Source organism: Columba livia, chromosome 11 (assembly GCF_036013475.1).
Source record: "Columba livia isolate bColLiv1 breed racing homer chromosome 11, bColLiv1.pat.W.v2, whole genome shotgun sequence".
Lineage (NCBI taxonomy): Eukaryota > Metazoa > Chordata > Aves > Columbiformes > Columbidae > Columba > Columba livia.
The window spans coordinates 3165892-3190495 of NC_088612.1; the positions used below are offsets into that span (position 1 = coordinate 3165892).

The window sequence follows — 24604 nt, forward strand, 5'->3', positions numbered from 1 at the left end:
GTAAATTTTAGTTGCTCTTCAGAACTCTTGTCTTTGTATTTGAATAAACTGACTACATATGACTTAGGATCTTTGGGAGCCAGGCTTACCTTTATCCTTGAATCTGTTGAGCAAAGGCAGAAGCCTTGGACAATGTGTTCCCTCGTATTCTTTATTTGAACTGTTGCGGCCTTCAGACAACAAAAGAAGTAGCTGCACAGGGCCAGACTCCCACTTCATTTACACTGAAGTAAATCCAGCTTATTCTCTTTGGTGGAATTGCTCTGAATTTTATGCTCTGAGCGGTTGTGTGTGTGTTAGGAAGGTCTGCTCAGACAGCACTGTACCTAACGTGTGTCAATGTTGTGTTTGTAACAAAACTGTGCTGTCAAGGTCTGCTGTTAATAGATCCTGAAACAGTTAATGTTTAAGGTATGGTATAAATCTATGAGTTCATTTGAGCTTTCATTTTCTGGGGTGATAAATCTATGCCTCAAACAGCAGGTTAAGAAAAAGGATATTTTTTTTTTCTTTGTGAAATTCATCCCTTTGTTTTTCTTAGAATTATCAAAATTCAGTTTATGTTAACCATCCTGTTGTTCTTAGCACATCTTGATGATCAAGACGGTCAAATCTTGCTGTGATGAGTCAGCTCATGCTGATTTGTATCATGTACCTGGTGTATGTAGAAAACTTAACTATATATTTTAAAATTAGATAAAACACTTTTTTCTGAGGTCTTAAAATATTGTTCGGCATAAAATGATGAATTTTGCTGGCCGTAGTCCATTAGGACCAGCGATAGAGTCTAATCGTTGTAGTTATGTATTAGAAGGAGTCAGAACCTTGAGGATGAAATCTTTATGTGAAGAGGCAGTTATTTAGTGTTAAACTACTAACGGATTATTTTATCGTTGCTTTCTCACCCTGGATGTTAGCTGTAAAGCAGCACTTCCCATCTGCAATCCATTCAGCAAAAGTGACTTAAGAAAATCAGCCTCCAGAAGGAACGTGTTTGCCCCTCCATAGCAGGAGTATTGCATGGGAGTTAATAGCCCAAAGGTTTTCTGGGGGCTGACTCTGCCCTTTTAGGAGGTTTGCTCTCCAACTGGTGAGAGAGGCGTTTTGGTGAAAGCCAAGATACGAGACCTCTAGCAAATAGGAGACCGGTGGCCTGCTTTGAAGTGTCCCACACGCCAGCCACAAGGGAGCATGTGGATCAAGCTGGCTTTATTTCCACCCTTTTTTCCTTTGTACGTTTATTCATTGAGCAAGTTCATTTAAAGTTTTTCTAGCTGTAGGAAGAGAAGAAAAACAACCCAGCAACCATGAACAGAGCATTCCTGTAGATGCTGTTCTGGTGAAATGTGAAGAATGACTCATAGCGAGAAGTACTTTACCAGGTCATATCAGGTCATCGTTGAGTTTGTTGCAGTTTAATCAGGACAGTCACAGTCACTTGGGTCTGTCTTTTTAAAGTTTATTTCAGTTGTTTTTATTTACCAAACATTCACTTGTCTCTGGACATGGAAACAGAGCATTTCTCACAGCAAATTCAGTGTTTGCAACTTAGCTGCTACAACATGCAGATGATTTCTAGTGAGTATTAAGCTGCACACGGCAGCCAGTAGAAGACTTACCCATGGACATTTATCATATGTGTAGCTAATGCCATTGCCTTGGGACGGATCTCACTTTGTGCCTGGGGCATGCTGGCTCAACAGTACTGAAAACACAGTGTTTAAATAAGAAAGGCAAATCTGGGGGAAAATAAGTGCTACCAGCAGTAGTTCAGCAGGTCAGAGAATGTAAAATGGCTGCAATGGTTGTGTGTAAGCATTTAAAGTAGCCTGGAGTTGATTATCTGCTGTGTCTCCAAGCAGAGGCTGTAAACACTTGCCGCTGCAGTAACTGAGCTGCTGTCTGCAATTAAAGCTAACGAGTAGTTGCTGAGCTGCAGCCTGCTATTACAGGCATCTCGCGCTCCCCAGACCCAGGGACGCTGAGCTGCAGCCGTTGTGGAAGTTGTGCAAGCACAGATGAGCCAAGAAGATTTGCATTTTCAAAAGCCCGAGGAGCAGTTAGTGTTACAAACTATTCTAGCATCTATTCTAGGTGTCTTGGAGAGCATGAGCGCCGGCATCAGCCTGCGCTCCCGGGCTGGTTCGAGCATTGGGCTGTGCTGTCCAAAACCTGCAGCAGGACCCTCCTGCCATCTGCTTGGTTTGGTCCCTGGATCCAGATTATGGGCTGGTCTCTACGGTTGTTTGGCCAAGGAAGGATTTTCAGAAGGCCATAACCAGCATGCTCAAAGTGTCCTGAGCTCGGGTCTTGCCCCAGTCACCTATGCTGGGCACCTACTCATGAAGTTTGCGTCAGCAGCAATTTGGTAAGGGGCGCAACTCTCTCAGGATCGATTCTGGGAACTTAAAACTAGTTTCTACCTCTCTGTCTCCTCACACACTTTCATACGGGTTTGTGCCTGCCCGGAGGGCTCTCACATGCATAGGTCATATCTGAAAATTGGGTCTTTGTTTTTCAAGTAGTCAAAGAAACTTCAGGAAGGATGTAGCAGAAGTTGTGCTTGTGCGGTTGCTATACATGCAAGCTTTGGCTGGGTTTGGTTTTGTTATAAGATTGCAGCATTAGAGGTATTTTTAAAGCTCATTTAGTTCACCGATAGTTGAGAGTTTCTGCTAATCCCTGCTGAAGCCTTGTTTTTAGACACAGTACTTAATCAGTATGTTACTTCTCAGCGCTCCCAGCAGCACACAGAAAGGTGAAATGATTAATCAAGTTATTTGAGCAGATTTCAACAGGATTAAGAATTAACTGGAGTTCACCAGAATTTTCCAGCTGAGATGCAGACCGGGGTTTTTCTTCTACTCAGGACAGCAAGTTAATGTGTAACAAGATAGTTTATGTCATAAGGGCAGTCCTTGTAACTTAGGCTTAAATGGTGCATAGACAAGTATTTTCAGTGTACAAATGGCCACAGGTTTCTGGCAGAAAAGTGTTTTTCAGGCTCAGTCCATTAAAAAGAAAGAGGCATCTGAAGAGCAATAACTGGCAATATTGGGTTTATCTGATTTGTTAAAATTCTGCTTGGACTGAGACTGATAGTCCAAGGGCTGTGCTGGCCTGACAAATGGGGTGCAAGGAGCTGGACTCCCTACCGGCATTATCAGCAAAAGGATTTGCTATTTTCTAGTGCAGATTTTAAATAATTGGATGATGGGCCACAAGGGAGAATAAAGCAGCTTGATTCTTCCCACTCTCGAGAGATTTTTGGTCTTAAAATTAGACAAAAAAAAAAAAAAAGACTAGAAGGTATTTAAATTAAGCCGATCAGATCCGGAATGACGGAGAGTAAATCTGAACCCCCTCCATGTCATTTTAACATCAGCTTTTAGAGGCGCTCTTAAATAACACAGGCAAACACTGGCTCCTGGCTTGTTTTTGCAGGTGCTATGTGACCATTTTTCCTTGACTCATCTTTCTTGCTGATTTAATGTTGCAGTGATGATTTCCAAGTTGATAAATAAATAAAATCACACATGAGAAACTCTGAGGGCCGAGCAATGGGGCAGTAAGGCCGTAGAAAGAATGGAGCGTGTAACTCTAAAAGATTTTTCTGTGGGATGTGCTGATGATTCTTTAAAATTACTTACTGGAAAAATTCTAGGCTGCAAAGCAATAAATCTGATCTTCAAGTGTGGTTTTACTTTGGAAAACAACAATGTGAAAATGCCACCTGTGTGCTCAGCAGATCTTTGTACATATGAATCCAAAGATGTCTTTACTGCATTGCAAATAACAATTTACTTCTGCTGGTTTACTCCAGTTGCCTTTGCAGAGTCTGTGTAGCTCCAGGGACCATTGCTTGGACTCCGTTTCCCATTTTGAATCGAGAGCATTGTTATTCCTGCTTTTTAGTTTTAATTTCTGAGGCAAGAGAAATATATTTAAGCACATGGAAGTGCAGATATTTGCCTTGTGGAAATTCTGAAAGGATCAGACCTGTGTTATCCTGTGGAATCTCCCTCTGTATTTATGTAACTACTTGAAAAAGTCCATCCCATACCAATTGAAGAGTCATTCATGTTCAGGACGGATTAATGATTAATTGTATCAAAGACAACCAGTGGTGACAAACAGCTCTTGTGGTCATTGACCCCCGTTGCTTGAAGTGACACAGGCGGAGGGATCCCAGCTCGGTTCTTGCACCCTGAGCTGAGCTGTTTGCCGGCTGTACTTGAACAGAATCCAGTGCAGGAATCGCTGGCACGCAGAAAGCACATGTGACAGCGGTTTTGCAGGGTTTTCAGAGCGGGGTTGCATGCTGAATAAATGCATCGTCGAGCACCAATACCTGAGTTCCGAAGCCTTCCCCGGACGGGCTGGGCGGGAGGAGGGGATGCAGCAAAACGCCCTTGGAGAGGTGAAATTAGTGTGGTTTTGTAGCACTCTTGGGCACCTGCTACATGTGAAATCCTAAAAGCAGAGTTACATATCTTTGCCTTTCTCCCGGAGGTTCAACGCTCTTTGGGACTTGAAAAGAAACCATTTTTAAACATGTCCGTGTTTTGTAGAACAGCTGGAGTGACACAGGATACAGAAAAATAACAATCTGTCCACCAGACTCTCATGACTAATCCATTACTTTATGTTGAAAATAACGATTAAAAAACTTGAAGAACAGTTTGTTGATTTCTAACTGTGTTAATGCAGATTATCATATAAATTTACAAAGACCCTCATGAAGAAGCAGCCTCATAATGACAGCAATGTATCTGTGAGACAGCAGTAAATAAGAACTATCTTCTCTAATAGAGCTGGTTTTGATTGTTCCCTAGGTGTATATATATTAATAAGATCCCTTCTTATTTCTTCTAGGCACCAGTAACAGATGTGCAGTTTGGCCCTATGAGACTTCATCAAGATCAACTTCAGGTAATACAGCACTCCAAACGGAAGGCTTCATTTCTAAAACATTACAGATGTTAGCTTGAAATTTATGCCTGGAATTTTTGGGGTATAGAGACCTTCACGAAGCATTTTTGTCAGGTGATAATTGTCCACCTAACTGATTTTTATCACGATATTCCATGTGTTATCCAAAAAATCCTGCCGAACTCTTTTCTCCAAACATCTCTCAGCTCATAAAAATAGAGATATCTGTAGCTCTTTCTGCTATCAGTTAGGTTGTAATCAATTTAGTGTGTGCCTTGTTTTGTATTTTATTGGTAGTCAATTCTCAATCAGAATCTCATCAAAATGATACCAAGCCAAATGTCCTGTCAAGGTGCGTTACAAACATCAGCCATACCTCCGGTATCATCACGAAAGACATGAAGTGATCTTGGCGAAGTATGTTTTTTGTTACACATTTTTGACTGGGATTAATTCATCCTCCTTTATCTTTTTATTAATAAAGGTTGTATGTCAGTTGCCCCCTTATTTTGACTGGGATGGGTGTGAGGTTTGCAGATACACGACACCTTTGGACTTTGTCTGAAAACTCTCCTCTATCCCAAGACATACTGAACCTTTACTAATCCAAGATGTTCTTTGGTCAGTAATTAAAAAGCTCCTGAGTTAAAGTAATCCGGACCTGGTAATTTGACAATGTCTGTCTTCAAGAACTGCAGTTCAGTATCTTCCTGAGCTATTGTCAGGACAGACGGTAATGGCATCAGATCTTGGGACAGCCTCATCCAGCTGCTCCCCAAGGATAAATCGGAAACATACCTCAAATATTTCCGCCTCCTTGATTGTTATTAATGATTGCATTGCTTTTGTCCAGTCATAGGCCACTCTAAAGTTCTACCAATTTATCCTGATAATCCAGCTGGCAGATAGAAGGGGAGAAGTTAGACAACATCACACTTGTGCCAGATTCCGTCATACAGCTTAGACCTGCTGACTTTCTGTGCTATTGCTGAAAACCATTTTTCCGTTCTTAAAGAGTGTTATAAATTAACTTCACTATATATAGCCCAAACTACGACATGTTTTTGCAAACGGTTTTGCAGGCTGCTCTAAAAGGAATCTAAACTGAATGAGTGCAAAGTCCTTCCTTCTTACAAAAATATGCGCTACATGGAAATGTTAAGATTTACTGGTAGGCATTCCACCAACCTGGTCCAAAGTGTAACCAGCGCTGGAATCCTTAAAAACACCCAGAAGATAAACGGCAGTGGGATGGGTGCAAGTTACACATGCTTTACATTATTGTCTGGTCAAAGCATATATCCAAGTGTGGTTTGATTAAATTACTGAAAGATTGGTGTCTTGGGACAATAGACCAAATGCTGTTCTAGTTATCCATCTTTCCCAAAAATCTGCGTGTGCTGAGTCATCCACAAAATCAACACTAACGTACATCTATAGTCTCCCATTCTGTGTATTCTTTCAGGCAAAAGAAATTTTCTTCTACAAAATACTATCTTGATGCAAAGCACAATCACATCAGAGTCAGTCTTCCTTGGTAGACTTTATCTTCTGTGCCATATTCAGTTCTAGAATTTTAAGTACATTTTAGAAGGAATTGCGCCTTGTCATACTTTGGTTATGTAGGCATTGCATTGATTTTTAAAAGGCTTAGAGAGATTATGTTACTGGCAATTCCACAGCAAATTAGGACAGAGCAAATACTGGCTCATAGATCTGACTTCAACTTGTGGATTTTAATCTCCTTCCATGATATAAATCCCATGGCAAGCTTTGCATAGGGGTCACAGAGGCTCATATGCAGAGGTATCACTTGTGATTTGAGCCTTGTGTGCATTCCTCTTGACCAGCCTGGCTGTAGTTTCCAGAGACCCTGCAGAGTGAGCCACGTGCAGTACTTTGTGGAACTAGGATGAGATTGAAAGGAAAACACATTTTTCACCATGCTGTTGAAGCACCGTTAAATATTAATTCACGTGAGGTGAACCATGGCTTTTTTTTAATTATCCTGGCAAGAGAAATAAAACCCAGGTAAACAGTTTTATGCAAGACAATTTCAGTGAAGAAAAGTAGTCTTGCTGTTATTTCATATACACTGTCTGAAACGCAGGTATCCAGTCTCGACTGATTGCCTAAGCTCTCTTCGTAGCTAATGGTGAGAGCGCCGCTTCCCAAGCTTGTGGATATAAACAATTCTAGCAGAATATTTTATCCACTTGAAACACCTCTGTATACAGAAAATTATTAAAAGCAATAATCTGTAGCAAGCAACTCTGTTAAAATCAATGGATTAAGCCTTGGAAGTGGCTTTCAAAAACAAGAGTAAGCAAAAGTCACAGAACCTACTGGGTATGTATGATTCGTTTGTAACGATTCACTGTCTGTCTTTAACCCAGGTACTTTTAGTGTTTGCCAAAGAAGATAACCAGAGTAACGGGTTCTGTTGGGCATGTGAGAAAGCTGGGTTTCGATGTAATATTGCCAGGACACCTGAGTCGGCACTAGAATGTTTCCTTGATAAACACCATGACATTATCATTATTGACCATAGACATTCCAGATACTTTGATGCAGAAGCATTATGCAGGTAAGCACCATTTCAGTGTGATTAATGCTCAGCTAGATAGTTAACACATCATCAAAGTTTTTTTGCTTTTATATGACCCTTTCATAAAATCTGTTGAACATTGGTATTTTTTGGACAGATGTCCACCGGCAGCATCAAATAATGTTACCTCGGTGCTTTCCATCTGATAGCTGCAGCGTTTTTGGTTGTGTGCTATGATATATGAAGCTCAGCCTGGCGTGGAGCCACATTTTACAACTTTCTTCCCATAGTGTACTGGGTTTGGTTTGGGTTTTTTTTTTTCAACGACGTTGTTCCTGTTTACACATTAAATTAACTGCAAAGATCGCAGGTGCCACCGAGCAATTTAATGAATACATTCACTTTGTTAAGTGTTCTGGATTTTTTGAAATGTCACTCGCTGTTGAGTAACTCCAGATCCAAATAGGCTGTGTTTTGTGTGCACGTTTCCATACCTACAACATTTAAAAATCTGTTACGAAGAGCAAAGTTGCAGACTGATTCCAAAAATACTTCCCGAGCTGCTGTAAAGTGTGCAAAAAGGGGGAAAGGATTTGCTTTTTGGAGCCCAGACGGGCAGCGGTGCCTCATTTCAGTGCCTTTCCAGTGAAATACCCCTTGGGAACGTGTCCAGACTGAAAACCAGTCTATGGGGTCAGACAGTGTCCCCGGGGTTCGGTGGGTTGGGGCGCTGGGACAAAGGCTCTTCTTGCTAAAGTAACTGGATAAGATCTTCGTCAGCCTAAGATGAGACATCAGCGCTGTTCCCCTTGTTACTTTTTTATGATTCTGTCCCAAAATAAAGTAAAATGCTCCTTAAATGAGTGAGACCCAGTCTTTCGAACAAGTCCATTACATGCTGTTTCAGAGGGGAGATTTGTTGCTGTTCTCCCATAGAGAGTGTTTGAGGTTTAACCTACATTCTCTGTGTGAGTCTCAGACGCTGCTAAACTAATTCTCCTTTCTTAGTGGTCCATCAGGCTCAGGATTTGATTTTTGTTTTGTCGTTAAGGCCTTTAAAAGAGATGTTTTAATAAAAGTACCATGCGAAGATTCTGTAAAGTCATGTTTTCTGAAATGCAAACTTAAAAAAAAAAGGTTAAATGATCTTGCTTTTTCTTTAAAGGTCTATCAGAACAACGAAACCCTCAGAAAATACAGTCATTATTGGTGTAGTACGAAGGTAAATACTCATATCTTTGCGTTCACGTGATCAACAAAATGTAAATCTTAGCATTGGAAAAGTAAATACTACATTACAGAAGCTGAACTGGAACTTTTCACTGTACTAGTGATAATGTGTTATACCGTATGAGTTTTCACCATCCTTGGCCGCAGGATTGGGACGGGATTTTTGGTTTCTAGCTTTTACTAATGAAGTCTCACTTTTGATTGGCTTGCTTTGTTTTTCCTTCCCCTCTTCTGGTCACTGGAGGCTTTAGGAGCACATTTCAAATAACCTCTGCAACATCACGCACGGAACTGTGGATCTGCCCCGTAGATCTGCATTTCGTATTGATAAAAACAACACTTTGAACCTTTATTGGTCTGTCTTTCAGTCTGATCAATCTCGGCACAAACAGGAGGTCTGTTGAGTTGCTAAAAAAGATACAGAGCAATCTGATCAGTATAAAGTAGCATCTGACCATGGAAGGTTTAAAAATAGGCTATATTATGACATCTCAGTAAAGCAGTACATATACTTCTTTCCTCTTCCTCCCTCTGAAATCATTACTTATATATAATAAAATAACGTAGAAGTAACAAATCTATTTAATCTGAAATTAAACAGAAAATTTCCTTAAAGTACAATTTTGGGGAATGCGCGTTTCTCTGAATGCATTTGTTCTGTGTGCCGGTTCTGAGGTGTTTAAATTTCCCATTAAAAATCCATTTTCCACCACCATCTCTAGTGAACAAAAGACCCTAATTAAACATTTCCAGGGATTCTATTGTCAACATCACCTTTAATGTTTTTATACCAGGAAGTTTTCTGACTATGGTAACTGGTGCTTCTACAATCAGAATTGTGTCTCATCAAACGAATGCAAAAGAAAAGAGGGAAAAAAGGAAAGAACAAACAGTAACACAAGAGCTTCCTCATGTACACCAGCAACACCCGTGGGGCTGTGGGCCAGCAGTTTCTCTCCACATTGGGGCGAGTTTGGAAGCCGCGCTTGCTGACTCACAATTAGAAAGTTGCTCAAAAGGGGTTTTTCCCTGCACTTCATTTTTGGTCTTTTCAAGACATTCCCGTTGTGTGTTGTGACAAGGTAATAGCCCCTTGTGGTGACGATATCTCAGAAGCTTGAGTTCTCACGCTGTTCAGATGTGTCTGACATCCCCGGCTATTGGAAGCTTCAGAAGCGAGTTTGCCTTCCACTGGGGCAGAGTTGACCGTGTCAAGTTCCCATGTGCTGAACACAAGCTTTCTCAAGTCGCCGCATAGGATTTCACTGGCAGGGACCTTTCACGCATCTCTTTTATTGCTGCAAGAAGCCTATCTGTGAAAAAGCCTGACACTTAGCCAATAGCATATGGAGGGTCTTTATTTTCCTGCAGTTCATGGTTTGGATTCTTTTTGGTTGTGTGTTTTTATGTCTGTTCGTTGGGTTGGGTTGGGTTTGGTTTTCTCTTTCCCCTGCAGATTGTCCGTCCTCGTTCTTTTTGCTTCTGGGATGGAGCGTTACCAGATCGCCGGCATGAGGAATGGGGAGGTTTTCCTTTGTTCTAAGTCTTGGGCAAACTTTGTACGTCATTCTCTTCATGCATAAGAAACAAGTGCACGGAAAACAAAAACAAGAGGTGCCACAAGATGCAAAATGTCACACATAACTAAAAATTATTGTGGCATCTGCTAAACTTGACCACCTTCCATCTGCCCATTTACAGAAACTTAACATAATGGCCTTTCCTCCAGATTGCAGCCGTACATTCACGTACATTGGAGTGCCTTTTAATAGTTAGTATAGTGTGATTCAGATATCTCATTGTAGGAGTGGAGTATGTCATCCCCAGGGGACCTATTAGAATGCACCAGGTAGTCGGTGCAAGAAAATTCATCTTCATTCAGGCATGTTGAGTTGCAACCTAACATTTTATACACTCAAATCTTTTAATCAAATCTTTTAACCCTAACCTAAGCCTAACTCTAACCCTAACCTAACCCTCAGCCCAACCCTAACTCTAACCTAACCCTTACCCGACCATAACCCTGACCCAGACCCTAACCTAAGTTTAAACATAACCCTAAAACTAACCCTAACCTAAGCATAACCCTAACCCTGACTCTAAGCCTAACCTAAACTCAGATAAAAGTAATTTCTTAAAACTTTGGCCATGTGGACTTTCAAGTGCATCTTAGACAAGGGAAAGTGTAAACAAGAAGAATCCAGCACCAAAAAAGGAGGACTAGTCCAACTATCTAGCTAATTAATTTGTTTTCTTGAAGCATTAGTTTTTTGTGATGTAAGCAGATCATTACATGCAAAAAAGAAAATAACATTTTGGCTTATTGTTGCCAAAGACGAAACACAAAAAATATGTTTTATTCGTAGATGCTATAAGGATCTGGCCATATTAGGCCTTAGTGTGACATCTAGGGTACAGGTATGTCAATGGCTGGTGAAATTTGGTCTCAGTTGATTACAGAAATAATCTCCGCCTTTATCATCCTTCTTTAAAAGGCATGCTGATCGTGAAGAGTCATCAATACTGCCCCTGATCTCTGCTGGCTTCACAAGGGTATGTATGTTTTATACTCTGCTGAGTTGCTTTGATATTGCAAAATCACCAGGCAAGAAACTATCCAGAAGTTTGGCTGTTGGTGACTGTCTGTGTCAGTAATCCAACCTGTAAATCTTGTTTGTGCTGCTTGTTCTTTTATATTTATATATATATCCCGATTTGGAACTACTATACACCAGTAGAATTAGAGTAACACTAAGCAGGTGAATGTTTTCAAGAATACAAGGAGTGGTGCCGAGACTCTTCTGCTTCATACACTTATTTCAGAGTAAGTATTTGATGCTCTGCTTCAAAGGCAGACACTGACAAAACCGACTGGGGACAGGACCAGAGCAGGGAGCAGCTTGCAGTGAAAACCAGAATGTGCTGTGGGAAATCTCTTCTACCAGATGCCAATTCACATCTGTAAACAGGCTCCAGACACTGTCAAGTGCTATTACCTATTGTTTGGAGGCACCTGAAAAGTATTACACTGAATCTGTTCCTTGGCAACTATTTCAATTAAGCAGGAAAGGTGCTTATTAGTGTGTCACTTAAGTGATTGCATTAATCTGACAATGAAACAAAAATGGACATGATTCACAGTGTGATTCGGAGTATTCGGTTGCATGCTCACCAGATTTTTTGCTGCCCCATCGCAGTCCGTTTGCACCTATTTGTTGATTTGTAGTAAGGTCCTACCACGGGAAATGCTAGACATGCTAGCTGGAAAATAAAAGGACTTACGTATACAGTGTCATTCCAGTGAGCGCATAAGCAATCGACACAGGTTCCAAATTATTTATGGATCAGAGCCTTGGAGATGGGACTGATAGCAAAGCGCAGAGAATCTTCTTCAGCACCCTGATGTGGTTACTTTTGATAATCAGTCCTCCTTCCCAAACTATCAAAGTCTGTGGGAGTTTAGCGTGAACAAGGATTTAATATTCAGGCTCGTACCTGGTAAATATGAGATGTTTTAAAAGAACATCAAAGATATTCAGGTCATTGCTATACAAGGCCCAAAATGAATCGTTGTGTCCAATGGCATGTATATTTGTCAGGAAGTTTTGCTTTCTTCTGTGTATACAATTTGAGGTATTAGCAATTGGAAACTCTTAATAACCTCAAATTTTGATGACTTGGGGCACAACCTTAGTTTTTCACTGTTATTTTCAATAAGTAGCGTGAAAGCATATAACTTCATTAAGAGTATATTATTTTATATATTGGTCAGGCTGACAATCACAGAGAATGAACAGATTGGTCAATCCTTGTGGCCATGAGGATCTGTCACTTTTTTAAACTACAATAACCTGAAAAATTTTACTAGTCCAAAAAAGTAATCTTCTCATGTTGCTTGTGTTACAACACGTTTATTTTTGGCATATCCACTCCCTTTTAATTCTTTATCGAGCAAAAGAAAATGGAGTTTCACACCCTCGAGTGGTGAAATGTGTATTAATGAAAAATTTCTGACCTTTTATTTTCAGAGATATGTAGAAAATTCTAACATAATGGCCTGTTACAATGAGTTGATTCAGCTGGAATTTGGAGAGGTGCGGGCACAATTCAAACTAAGGTAATTTTACCAAAAACATCATCAACAAAAAATGCCGATTCAGACGCATCCTACTGTACTGTAGTTAATTACAGAAGGTCAGTTAGCTGAAGAAAACACGTTAATCATTAAAGTACAACTTTAGTCAGTATGGAGTTGCAATACCTTATTGTCATATACAATAAGAATTACGTGGATTAAATGTAATTAAATTAAATTTAATCAGATGCCTTTTTTCTTTTGTGTCCAGGGCATGTAATTCATTATTTACAGCATTAGAGAAAAGTCAAGAAGCCATTGAGATCACAAGTGAAGACCACGTAATACAGGTTTGTTCCAGTTATTTTTATAAGGACAGAAAATTGCTCTGTGGACTGATTGTGTTTTATTTCATCCATGATTACATTTACTCTTTCTTATAGTACAAGAATCTAACACAGCTCAATGGTTCTAAAAAGACTGGAATGAGTTTAGCTGTTGAGTAGAATTTTCTTCATTCCAAATATCTTGCAAAAATCAAGTTGTTTTTAAGGGCAATTGTTGTTTCTGGATACGTAAGGATTTACTATATTGTTTTTATTGTGTGTAATAATTCTTTTATATCATGAATGAATGCAGCCCCTGGCTTGCGTGCACTCTTTTCTCAAGATATTGTATGTTACTTTGATGCTCTTGAAAAGCAAATCTAATGGATGTTTTATGTAAATTTGTGGGTTTTTAGGGCACTGAGGTAGGTTTGAGGTTTATAGGTTTGAGAACAGACAGAGCTCATTTTTCAGGAGTTTGTCTTGTCTGTCTGAACTCTGTGGATGTGCAATACTTGCCTCTTTCCATCATTTCCCTCCCTTTGCTCATGTGCACAAACTGTGCGACTCTTCTAGCATGGACATTCCTGTTTTGCTTCACAAAGGAGAAACGAAGGCCTCTCTCTCGTGAGCAGCACATGCAGAGATTTATTGCAGGCTGAGAAAGAAATCCCTTGGTTTAGCAAATAGACCAAAAGGAATTCTGTTGTGCTTTAAGTGCTCTGTTGAACGGTATTTTGTTTGTTTTTATTTCACAGTACGTCAATCCTGCTTTTGAAACAGTGATGGGCTATCAAATAGGCGAACTGATAGGAAAGGAATTAACAGAAGTGCCTATAAATGAAAAAAAAGCTGATTTCCTAGATACTATTAATTCCTGCATAAAGATAGGAAAGGTGAGTAATAGCATTGTGTCACTTACAATTTGCGACCTATATAAGTTATTATTGTCCAGGGATGACACATGATGCAAATTGCAGCTTTACAGACACGTAGCATTTGCAGCTTTGTTACTCAAACAAGAAGAGTAAAAAGTAAAGTAAAGTAAAAAATGCTCATTTTGGGGGCTTCTTTCTTTTTTCCTGCTTGAAAGAGCTACATGAAAATAAGCGACTAGCTGTGTTTGTATATAATATATGCTGTATGTAGCAAAAGGTGTTGGAATACCAAAGAGGGGTGGGATGGATGCACGTGTTATCCAGTGTGATATAAATGAGAAAAGAACCACATTGAAGTATTTCAGCACGAAATATGGAAAATGATTTGCGAGTTCAGAATGTGAAAATATCAGAAGAGACATTCGCAGTATCACTCGACAGTTATAGGCAGTGCCAGCTGCCAATATCTTTTATTCCCTAATGACATGGGAGCTGTCTGATGGATTTCCATTAGAAATGTTGGTTGCACCAAGGAAGTGCAGGAGGAGGCGCAGCTGCCTGCAAGGGAGGTTGTTACCCAGAGACATTCCTGTTTGCCTGGAAGCTCCATGGTGTTCCTTTGGGACTGTTGTTGCTGTAGTGTGGGGATCCATCCAGGAGCTTTCATTTGCATTTTGACAATGAGATGTAACTGCTTCTGGTGTCACACACAGAATCCCAGAATGTCAGGGGTTGGAAGGGACCTGGAAAGCTCATCCAGTGCAATCCCCCCATGGAGCAGGAACACCCAGATGAGGTTACACAGGAAGGTGTCCAGGCGGGTTGGAATGTCTGCACAGAAGGAGACTCCACAACCCCCTGGGCAGCCTGGGCCAGGCTCTGCCACCCTCACCATGAAGAAGTTTCTCTCATATTAAGTGGAACCTCTTGTGTTCCAGTTTGAACCCATTACCCCTTGTCCTATCACTGGTTGTCACCGAGAAGAGCCTGGCTCCATCCTCCTGACACTCACCCTTTAGATATCTGTAAACATTAATGAGGTGACCCCTCAGTCTCCTCTTGTCCAGCTCCAGAGCCCCAGCTCCCTCAGCCTTTCCTCACACGGGAGATGCTCCACTCCCTTCAGCATCTTTGTTGCCCTGCGCTGGACTCTCTCCAGCAGTTCCCTGTCCTGCTGGAGCTGTCATTGAACATGTCATAATACCTCACCGGAAGGTGATCACGGAGAAAACAAGAGAGATTTGGGAATGGATGTGTTTGCAGATGCATCACGGCCCACGCTCAGACCCAGCCGGGTCATCCCGGGTGTCCGCGGGGAAGCGCCGTGTTGCTGACACAGGGCAGGGAGCTGCTCCGGTGAATCGCACACGCCGTGTGTCCGGGCAGTGATGCGAAAGCACCGATGCAAAGTTACGATGAGTCAAAATGCGTAAATCAGGGGGAGTAACGCAAACATTGATCAACAGAAGCTGCGCTCCGGCTGCGTGCAGTTTGCATGTGCATTGCAACAAGAATGTGTCGCTTGTTTCTACGTGTATTGACCTTTTGGAAGAGATTCCAGCATTAGACAGTAGCTTGGATTAAGGTGCTTCACGCCTCTGTTGACTGACTGAAATTATTTCAGTAAATGTGTGTAATACAAAACCGGTATTATGCGTGAGTATTTATTGAATAATAATTCAAATACATTACGCGTGTCAGGCTTTAAATCCACAACATCGATTCTCAAGATATGAAGCGTTCAAATTTTTAATATTTTAGCTTGCTGATAAAAATGTCTTTAATAACAGAAATATATTTTACTCCATGAATGATAGAAATCTAACCCTAATCCATCTCTTGCCTTGCACTTATTTCACTGCCGGCTCTAGGAATTGCAACTGTGAGGGCTAATGAAATACTGCCTATTTAAAGCTGTCTATATGGAACAGCCTACACTTTTAAACATGGATATATTCTGTTTACATGTTTTTTTGTATTTCCCTTTGGAACATTTTCTATTATGCAATCTATGTAGCCTTACATCGCGTACTAATAGAGAAATGAATTGCAAATTAAATTCTTGCAGGAAATATTTGTGAGTAGAGGTTAACTGTGTGAAGCAACTTGTGAAATGCTGCGGCCCTTTGAAGTTGCTTCAGTTGGAAATCATTAATGCCAAGGTGTTACAGCAGTGTCAGAGGTGCCTGACTTTTGTCTGGATCATTCTGACAGGGTGTGTGTGTCGTTCTCAGGCTTGTGATCTCTTTGTATCTTTAATTGAAAAGACCGATTCCCTGGTTTGGTTGTTGGCAAAACCTGGACCCGAGGCACATGCCTTTGGAGGTCGATGACTAATGCAATTAAGTGGAAGCCAGAGAAAGTGAGATCCCTCTTGTATTCTGTATATGTGAGGGAAAGAGGCATGAAGCAAGGGAATTTTACTGAAAAAAGCTATTTCATGAGTCTAGTTTGGGAAACTTACCACAGACAATCATATAAGTGATTTTACCAGTATAATTGATAACTTTCAGCTATCTCCACATGTTTTCATGGCAGCTGGTATCACTACTTTGATTTTACAGAAAAATCAAAGGCAGATTAATTACCTTTCCCAAATACCTTATTCCTTCTAGGCCAGTATCAGAGCTTGGAACAAAACATGCGTCTCAAGTAATCCCTGTATGTTTAGATCATGCCAGGCTGAGCTTCTGATCCACTTTGAAGTTTGCGTTCAGAGAAGCTCTCCAGAAGCTGCTGAATAAACCCGAAGAGAGAGTTTCTGGATTACTTCACTGCAATTCCTTTTTGCAGTCTAATTTTTCCCTTTTTCCCCAGTTGCCTTGCTGTAAGTATCACAAAACCACCTACATGGTGCTTGGTTCGCAGTGAACTAGACTTTCAGGAACCTACACATGGGGCAAACTATGCCAGGGAGAAATGACACTGGGGAAACTCTAGTCTTTAGATGGAATTTAGGAAAATGAGCTCTCACAGCATTTCCCCTCTTCCCTGACATACGCAGCGCTATGAGCAAGTTCAGTGTATCCAAACAAAAGTTCATAGGCATTATACACAAAAATTGCCAATTGCGTAGTACGTTGGGATCCTTGGGTCAGGATGTTGTTTCTCTTAGTGAATTTAAAAAACCTCTGGAAGTTCATTTTTTGTTACTACAGCTGGGTGCAATTTGCAAGAAGCCAGCGTTATCGAAAGGCATTTTCACCCATCCACGCTTGAGAAGTTAAAAAACAAGTTGTACTTTCTTAATTCTTCTGTTTCATGATGCGAATTACATCCATTAAGACGCAATGTGCAGTTCTGACTGTAATTCTTGCTGCTTCTGATCTCTGCAGTTTGACACAAAGCTGTTTATCTAAGCTTTTTTTCTGAAGCGAGATGGATAGGTAGCAGTGAAGCAGACAAGGCATGCAATTCCCTTCACTCCTTGGGAATTATTTGCTTATTATCTTTGCTGAGAGGCTGGGAGAGCAATCACGCTCCATGATCAAGGTCTGTGGCAATTCCTTCCTAACTCAGCCTTACTTTCTGTGAGGTTGTTTTCATGGCATCTTGTGTTTATTTTGATTTGCTCCGTTTTCTATAAGTCACTTGCTGGACCCATCTGTCTAACGCAAGAAGCCTCAATCCAAAAGGAAGGCTGAACCGGGGGATTACTCACGGTGCATTACGTGAGTGCTCAGTGGATAGATGCATACCATGGCTTGCTTAATGAAGTTTGAAACCTCAGCATTGATTCACTCTATAAAGGGTGAAACTGTTGGGGTGGTTTTTTGCTACGTATGGATTTTACTCAGCGTTTAATCCCAGCATGCAGAAGTGGCTGATCGCTGTACTTGTCTGGCTGTAACGTAGACGTGATGATGAGCCTGACTGACAGCACGTCTGGGTTGCTGACAGAGGCTCTGCGAGAGAGCATATGGCGTTCTTAAAATATGTCTAAGTAACATCCCTGGGAGAACTTTACCTACCAGCAGGAGTTTGGCTGGGACATCCTATTTCTCAGGATTCTGCTGATCTTCTCCTTCACGCATTTCCTGCGACGGTTTTGCAGGTTTTAGAAATTCACAGGTTGAAAAAACAATCTGTTGACTACGAGCAACACAATAACCTGCCTTGAAAAGGGTGCATTTGCAATGCGAGAATTATCCGATCTGTACCTTGTGACTTCACCCCTTTGTGCCTTTTCCGGGTTTATTACCTGCGTTAGTGATCGATTCCTCATCTCTGCTTGTCAGGAAACTATTGATATGCATACTTTTAGTTATGAGAGCATTGGATTTTGTGGGTTGCTTTGTCTTCATTTGTATTCCTCATGCAGCTCACAGGAGAAGATGTTATGCTCGCCTCCCCATTTGCTGTGCTCAGTTCTCTTCTCTGACATATCCTTGGAAAAGCCTTTCATATTTGTTTCTGCACAGCCTGTCACCATGCAGCTCTCTGTGGGCTGGAGTCTTGATTTGCTGGCTCCGTCAACATAAATGCAAAACTGTTCTCTCTGTACCTGTGCTCTGGCCTGTTTCACTGCAAGATCTGTCAGCCTAACATAAATAAATATGTATCATGTGCCTCATGAAGGATATTTTCACATACATTTGTAAGATCTGTTCTAAAGTCTGTTGAAGTCAACTGAAAGACAGCAGTTGGCACAGGTAGTGTATATTAAGTGAATATGCAATGCAGAATCAATTACTCATTAATCATGTGGTATTCATTAGATGCCCAGATCAAAATATGCGTGTATTAAAAAAGACCACCAACAACTGTTCTAGGGGTGGAAAAGTGTAGGCAAAATTGGAAATCTTGTCAGCTGCCAGGTTACAGAGGACTGGTTGGATGGTTCTAACAGGGGGAGACCCAGGGCTCCCAAATTTTGCTTTCCCCGAGTTTTGCTAAATACCCGTGTGAGGGGCAGCTCTGGTCCAGGCAGCACAGGTGAGGGAGACCCGGGGTGGGCTGTCAGCATGGTGTGTGCGTCTTTGCTGTGGTGACTGGGAGAAAGGGACATTTCATGAGTCTCACTGAAATGGAACATGAAGCTCTGCACTAGAAAGAAATGCCTTGTTTCCAGAAGAAAAAATTCCTTTCCACCCTGTCTTTTTTTTCCATTTATGAATTTTAGCAAAAAACCTATGATACTGGCGATCTGATACATCAAAAATCTACCTAGATGCGGTCCTGAAACCGGAGTGCTTTTAGAGGGGAGGTCAGCAGATGGGAGGCACAGTAGCTATTCTAGTAGGCTCTCTTTTGCTTTAAAAAAGCCAGGGTAAATCTTTACCTCTTTTTCAGACTGAACTGGCAGTGTGGGAATTCGATGCGCTAGGATACCAGAGCACTTTTAGTCATTGGTACATTTAATGTTAACCAGCGATATGATATTTGTCCCTCTTTAAGTTCTCTGTGCGTTGGCAGCAACACGGTGACCTAAAGGTTGCTTGCAGGGGAGGAATTAGAGGGTAAGCGCAGTTTAACCAACCCTGACTGGTTTTGTGTTGTAAGATGGCTTTCAATGAAAAAAAAAGCTATGAAGCTACAGCTGCTCTTCCTGTTTTATCTGAACTTCCTTTCACTTGAATTTCTTTTTCAGGAATGGCAAGGAATGTACTATGTGAAAAAGAAAAATGGAGATAGCATACAACAAAATGTGAAGATACTACCTGTCGTTGGACAGGGAGGGTAAGTATGAAAGCTAAAGCCATGGTTTACATCTGAATCAAGGCTCAGTTTAGAGCTCAGCTGCTCTCAGCAGACATTGGATTATCTTGTTAATGAGTTTAAGAGAAACTTATGCAAGGAAGGGAGCCTCAGACCTCTGCATTTAATTCCTTGGGGAAACATCTACTTTACATGCTGTGTACAGAGCAAGTGAAGTTCTCCTGATTCTCCCAAAAAGGAGCCAAAGATCCAGATGTGCTCACTTGTGACTCTTAATCTCCTAATACGTGTGCAGTGCAAGTGCAGCCTCCTCTCTTCCCATGTGTTGTGTTGGGAACATCAGGACCTACGTCCCACTCCACCGTGCGCCTGTGCTGTGTCCCCCCGTGCTCACCTACTCGTGCCTGTTGCAGCGTGTTTCTGTGTTGCACTGTGTGCTTCGATCCTGGTCAAAATTCAACCACGTCTTGATTTTTGTGCGACTTCCACTTGGTCCCCAAATAGAGCATTTGAAGCACACAGGTGTATGCTAGTTACTGGTACATTTGTGATGAGTCCTTCTATACTACATTGGAAAAGTGGATCAGATTTCGTGCAGTAGTAGCTTCAAAGCCCTCTAAGGCAACATGATCGTTAATTAAATAATGAATTAAAAGCACAGCACATTATCTTCCAGACTTGGCCAAGATAATCTTTTAGAAATGGGTGTTTTCATGAAGAAAAGACCAAATGCAGCTTCTTTGTAGAGATACTTCCTGAAAATAACGGGGTTTGGGTTGATTTAATCCTTGGAAGTAATTCACATTCTCTACTTTCCATCAACAGAGTCAAAACATATTTTAGCTTAAGATTCCAAGCTTGTAAGACCGATACGTGTTACATACATTGCTACTCGGGGAACAATCTAAGCCCATTTGAAGCTGGCTTAGAAGTTTCCTGGTAATGAAGGGTGTAGTTTTCAGTTTGGTTGCTCTATCCCTAAATCCAATGGAAGGTTTTGATGGTTGGACTGCACTGTTTATATCATACCTGGGCTACAGTAGCCCAGAAGAAGCTGGGGGGTGTGGTGGGGCGAGCACAGAGTATAAGAGACAATCTTTGCAAAAGATGCTTCCCTTTTATATTCCCCATCATGTGCAGAACTGGTTTTTTTTCCATTCCTAGCTGAGCCTTCCAGCCAGAACAGGATTTGTCCTCTATTAACTAGTTGGTCTTACCCATTTTATGTATCAGCACTGAATTAGAGCTGAGGTTTGGATGGGAATTAACACACTGTTTTTTGCCTACAGAAAGATTAGACACTATGTGTCAATTAGTAGACTGTGCAATGACAACAATAAGGTAAGTGAAAATAGTGCTATGCTTGCTTTAGTTTGAGCCCTAAATATTACAAACTAGTGGGAAAGTTCTGACTAACTGGATTTCTCGTACCGATTTGCAGGCAGAGAAGACATGTGAACGTGTTCAGGCTGAATCTCAGACAGGTATGACACATCTCTACTGTCTTAATAAGCAGAGAAAGTGCCTGGGGAGAGAATAAAGCCTGTTGTTAGTGATCTGACTGAAAACCACAGTTGCGCAGGACAGTCTGAACAGTACTATTGAGATAGTGATAAGCTGGGAATCCAGCTCAAGAGGCAGGAGAGTAAACACAAGCCTTCTCTACCTACCTCATTTGCTTTAGGAGTGATATAAAGCCACCCACCATTCACAAAGCAGTAGCAGGGCTCCAAGTTGGTATTTTGGTATTTCTGGATTGAGTGTCATTAGAAATAAGAAGGATGCCGTCTAGTCATCACATTGCCATGGCTGTTCTGTAGCTGGTGGCATCTATGTTTGCATTGCTTTTACCTGTCTGGTGGGGTATTTGCGTGTGGGTGGAAATGAGGATGACCAACACTACCATTCACCCTCATCCCGCATATCAACACTTCAGTTAAGAGATCCTCGGCATCCGCGCTGCAGATACTTGTTAACTGTAGCCTTGGTAGCCCAGGTTGTGTCTGTTGGAGTCCCTAAAGGACCAGGATAGGGAGCCGGGGAGCGTGACTCGGTTCATGACAGTGTAATTGAGTGAGAGTTTAAAAAGGAGCTCTTATTTGCTCTCATCTGCTGAAACATTGTGGTAAATGCCACTCGGCCGCCATCAGGCTTTCTCTGAGGTTCTGTTCCTTTAACACACATCTTAGGCACAACTTAATGCCATCGTACAATATCATTTTCTCCACAGATATTCAGACTTGCAGACACAAGGACAGGAGGAAAGGATCACTAGATGTCAGATCCACAACATCACGAGGGAGTGATGGTATGTTAAACAAGTTTGCTGATTTCTATGTGCATACATACATACACATATAGGTAAAGATGTATGTGTTTATATATGTATATATACACATGCACACAAATGAAATATCAAGTCATCAATTCATGAACAACTTCACATTTGTCAAATAGCCCCGTCTTCTGCTCTTGAACTACTTTGAGTCATTTTTTGAACCAGTGGAGAATGGAAGGCAAATCATCTACCGTCCTGCACAGAAGACCTCGTAAATTCAACACAAATACTTTCAAATGTCAACCTCTAAACCTGACAAATTATTGCAGGTCTTACCTCTTCTCTTGATAATTATTTTCTTATTAATTTTGTTTTCTTTTCACTGTGTTGGGATACTTGCATGATTCTGTTCAAGTATACGTCATTACAGTCTAGGCAGTCTAGGGGACACACTAGTGAAACGTGTGGCAATGAGAATGCAATTGTACTCCAATATAGCAAAAATAGCATTGATTCTTCTTCAGAGCTGCTCAGCACAAAGAGTAACAGAGACGTGTCTGCATTTTATAGACGGCACAACGTAATTATCCAGAAAAATCCCATCGTTGCCTTTTCTTTGCAGAACCAAAATTGCTAACTGATACAAAAAATTTGTTTTTCAATTTCCAATGAATAATTGGCCAGAACCTTTGCTGTTTCAATTTTGTATTGCTGTCTTCACTTCAAAGGAGCTTCACCTCAGCTTGGAAGCCGAATAATTACATCTTGTCATGTTGCATCAGGCAGCAAAAGTAGACGTACCCTGTAATAACCTAAGTGTAATAGTTACCTACTTGTGCCTGACAGTATATACACACGCATCTCTATAGTCTTTTAACTGAGTTTTCAATTGAACATTTTAAATAGTTAAAATAAACAAACAAACCACCAAACATTATTTTGCCAGGCTGTTACAGCTACTTATCTCTAATCTGAGATATCAGCAGTTCAGCAAGCCTCTCTTTGCACCTGTGCATCCCCAGCATAACAAGCATGTGTATGCATTCTGCTATAGATTGTCTCCGAAGTGCATAGCAGGGTAAGCAGTTCAGGAAATGAATTAAGATTTCTTGTCTGAATCCTTCTGTCTCGCCTTGTCGCTGAAATCGGGATACAAACTCTGCTTTGTTTCCCACACAGGCAGCTCACAAAGGCGTCACTCTTCTATGGCCAGGATACATTCCATGACTATCGAAGCACCCATCACCAAGGTAATGTGCGCTGTCACGAGCTGTTGTCACCTGTGCTGTACTGGAAAATTGGGACACAAGGCCCCACTACAGCGCCAGACTGAGGAATGAGGCAGTGTTGGCCTCGGGGGCAACTTCTTGGCCCATTCCCCGTGCCTGCTGCTGGAGCTCCAAAAAGCCAAAGGCTCTGAACAAAGTTCTCCCAAGCCTGCTAAGCAGAGTGTCAGCCATTGCATGGCCCTTTTCAATGGCTTTTGTCACCATGAAGGAGAGACTAGAGATTCCCCTTCTCACTTAGGCATTGTAAACTGCCTTCTGAAACCATTCAAGGATTTGGCAAAAATCAGCTCGTTAATAAATTGAGAGAAGCAAATGGGAGAAGGTATATTAAGTCCATTCAGAGACATTTTGAGGCGGTGCCTCGAGCAGGAAAGTCATTAACAAGACTGCTCTCTTTGAGGCCAGGATCTTGTTCCCTGAGCCAGTAGCAAACATGAGTGTTTTATTAACATCCCTTTCAGTTTGATTCTCCCACATGTGGATTAAAGTCGTAGATCTCGTTTATTTGCTATGAGTTTTCCATAGTAATTGATAAGTGTCTCTGTTTTCTTAAATCGCTTCTAAATTGAAAACATGTCTAATGCTAAACTAGGTAATAAACATCATCAACGCTGCACAAGAAAGCAGTCCCATGCCAGTTGCAGAAGCTTTAGACCGAGTTTTGGAGATTTTAAGAACCACTGAATTGTACTCTCCACAACTGGGGACAAAAGATGAGGATCCACACACAAGTGACCTCGTTGGAGGGTTAATGACAGTAAGTACATATTGTCACAAAAAGCTATTGCTAAACATTCCACTGATTGATTTTCCTGGTTACTTGTTCTTTATCATCTGCGTGTGCTTAGCCTCTACAATCCCAGATTTTCAGGGCAAACTGCATACCTCTTTTGGTGGATTTTTTCCCCTCTATTAATAATGTAGCTCTGAAAATGAGCAGATAGTTGACCAGTGCCTTTGAAGCATTAGTTTTGCTAGAAATGGAAAGGGAAACCAATTCTTTCTTCAGCGTGATTCATTTTAGAAAGGTAGAGATGGGAAAGGAAGAAAGAAAGATAGCTAGATATTTGTATTTCTTAATTAGGATTAGAATGGCATGTTTGGGAACTTTTCAGTGTATAGAAAGAATGTGTTTTCAAAAGAATGCAAAATACATGTTTTTGCTGCTATTTCTTGGATTATATTTATACCTGTAGAGACTCATAGAAAGACCAGAATGCTTTGAGCTAAAAACATGAATGTTCGCATTTTAAAATACAATCCTGCTCCGCAGAACTAATACTTTAAACAAATAATGCAAGAAAAAGACTGAAGAAGGCATGTATTATGTTGTTATGTTATGAAACGAGGAATGTGGGCATTGGGAAAAGAAGTGTTGTACCCAAAGTTG

The 24604-nt window shown here is 41.1% G+C and overlaps 1 protein-coding gene across 14 annotated transcripts in view; it reads left to right on the forward strand.

The window, feature by feature from the left end:
• Window positions 1-24604, forward strand: part of PDE8A (phosphodiesterase 8A) — a 155841-nt gene that overhangs the window by 103660 nt on the left and 27577 nt on the right. For all 14 annotated transcript variants that reach the window (XM_021280299.2, XM_065076467.1, XM_065076463.1 and 11 more), the window contains exons 2-14: window positions 4876-4932; window positions 7329-7519; window positions 8646-8702; window positions 11206-11263; window positions 12739-12827; window positions 13057-13135; window positions 13870-14007; window positions 19580-19668; window positions 20937-20988; window positions 21089-21131; window positions 21878-21955; window positions 23105-23175; window positions 23807-23971. In XM_021280299.2, coding sequence (XP_021135974.2) covers window positions 4906-4932; window positions 7329-7519; window positions 8646-8702; window positions 11206-11263; window positions 12739-12827; window positions 13057-13135; window positions 13870-14007; window positions 19580-19668; window positions 20937-20988; window positions 21089-21131; window positions 21878-21955; window positions 23105-23175; window positions 23807-23971 — 1137 coding nt within the window. In that variant the 5' untranslated portion in view covers window positions 4876-4905. The remainder of the gene's footprint in view (window positions 1-4875; window positions 4933-7328; window positions 7520-8645; window positions 8703-11205; window positions 11264-12738; window positions 12828-13056; window positions 13136-13869; window positions 14008-19579; window positions 19669-20936; window positions 20989-21088; window positions 21132-21877; window positions 21956-23104; window positions 23176-23806; window positions 23972-24604) is intronic.